This window comes from Etheostoma cragini, chromosome 11, assembly GCF_013103735.1.
Source record: "Etheostoma cragini isolate CJK2018 chromosome 11, CSU_Ecrag_1.0, whole genome shotgun sequence".
Taxonomy (NCBI): domain Eukaryota; kingdom Metazoa; phylum Chordata; class Actinopteri; order Perciformes; family Percidae; genus Etheostoma; species Etheostoma cragini.
The window spans coordinates 2,071,783-2,073,346 of NC_048417.1; the positions used below are offsets into that span (position 1 = coordinate 2,071,783).

A 1,564-nucleotide genomic window follows, 5' to 3' on the forward strand; every position below is an offset into this window, starting at 1 on the left:
TGGTGTGATGGTGATGGTGTGATGGTGTGATGGTGTGATGGTGGTGATGGTGGTGATGGTGATGGTGTGATGGTGTGATGGTGTGATGGTGATGGTGTGATGGTGATGGTGTGATGGTGGTGATGTTGTGATGTGATGGTGGTGATGTTGTGATGTGATGGTGGTGATGTTGTGATGTGATGGTGGTGGTGGTGCTCATCACCTGATTCCACTGTTTGGCTGTGGAGGAAATGGTTTTGCTGTGTTCGTGCTTTAGCTGTCTCTGCAACAGTTAGGTTACAGTTACGTTGCAGTTACGTACATGTAAAGTTTAAACTAGAGCCGACCGATATTATCACAGATTATCCATTTTTTTTAAATATGTACTCATCAGAATCATTTATAATGACCAATACATGATTCTGATAAATGAATATTTACAAAATAAAATAAGTCAACCATGTTATGAGTGTTGGCGTTCCACATTTTGTCCACTAGAGGACGCTCTACACTGATTATTTAAATATATTCTGATGTTCTTCTGTTTTGTTGGGATACATTATTTTAGTGAGAACTTATACAAAACTTCAAATAACTAATGTTAGGGAAATCTGTTTTGTTCCGCGTTTCTTGATTAAAAAAAGTATATATATCAGATTTTTAAATCCCAAATACTTGTATCTGTGTCGGCCTTAAAAATCCTTTATCGGTCGGGCTCTGGTTTTAAGGATCCTAGGCTGTTTTCTGAGTGAAAACCCCGTGTTGTACAGATGTAATGGAGGCTCTGTGTCCTTGTTTTTCTCTGTAAAGAAACTATCAACAGCTTTAATTGCATGTCGCTCTCTTGAGACTGTTTTCTTTTCTTGCCGGGTTAATGCCATATCCTTATGGGCCTTTACACTTCGTAAATGAGTAAATAACGTCTACGTAGTTAGTAGCTGTTTTGTTAAGTTCATCACAAAGTCAGAACATGCAGCAGAACCCCCAGATAAACTCAGTAAAATGCTACTCCCCCCTGTACGGTAGTGCATGATAACAACTGATGAGTAATTATAAGCCAGGACTATGTCATTATAACTCTTCTTCATGTGTTGCTGTTACTTCCCCCCGATGACGTAGATCCAGTGCCGCCCAACGCTACGGTGGTGTTTGAGGTGGAGGTCTACTCTGTGTCCAGGGGACCGCGCAGCATGGAGGCTTTTGGACAGATGGACCTCGATAGAGACAGAAGTCTCACAAAGGCTGAGGTAACTATCACCTACATCATCTGGTACTTAGTAGCTCAGACAGAGAAGGTAGTAATCATCGCTGGATTAACAAAAATAAGCTGCTAGCCCCTTTTTAAACACTGGTTACTCTTCCTGTGCAGTGTGTACAGTCTGGATGATATCTACTCACAGACGGTAATCTGGTTTAACACTTTAAATCAGGAATATTTAACACTTTACATCAGGAATAGGTAAAGGAACTTTCCCAGAACACCCGGAGGAACTCCACGCAAACATGGGGAGAACAGAGAAAGAAACTGGTTTATTTTTCTGTTTGGTTTATATTAAGGTCAGTTATGACTATTACCCATCATGCA

General features: G+C 40.6%; 1 protein-coding gene across 1 annotated transcript in view; it reads left to right on the forward strand.

Moving 5' to 3' along the window:
* fkbp7 (FKBP prolyl isomerase 7) overlaps positions 1-1,564 on the forward strand; it is a 5,404-nt gene that overhangs the window by 1,835 nt on the left and 2,005 nt on the right. Inside the window, exon 3 of the mRNA XM_034886179.1 lies at positions 1,099-1,226. Coding sequence (XP_034742070.1) covers positions 1,099-1,226 — 128 coding nt within the window. The remainder of the gene's footprint in view (positions 1-1,098; positions 1,227-1,564) is intronic.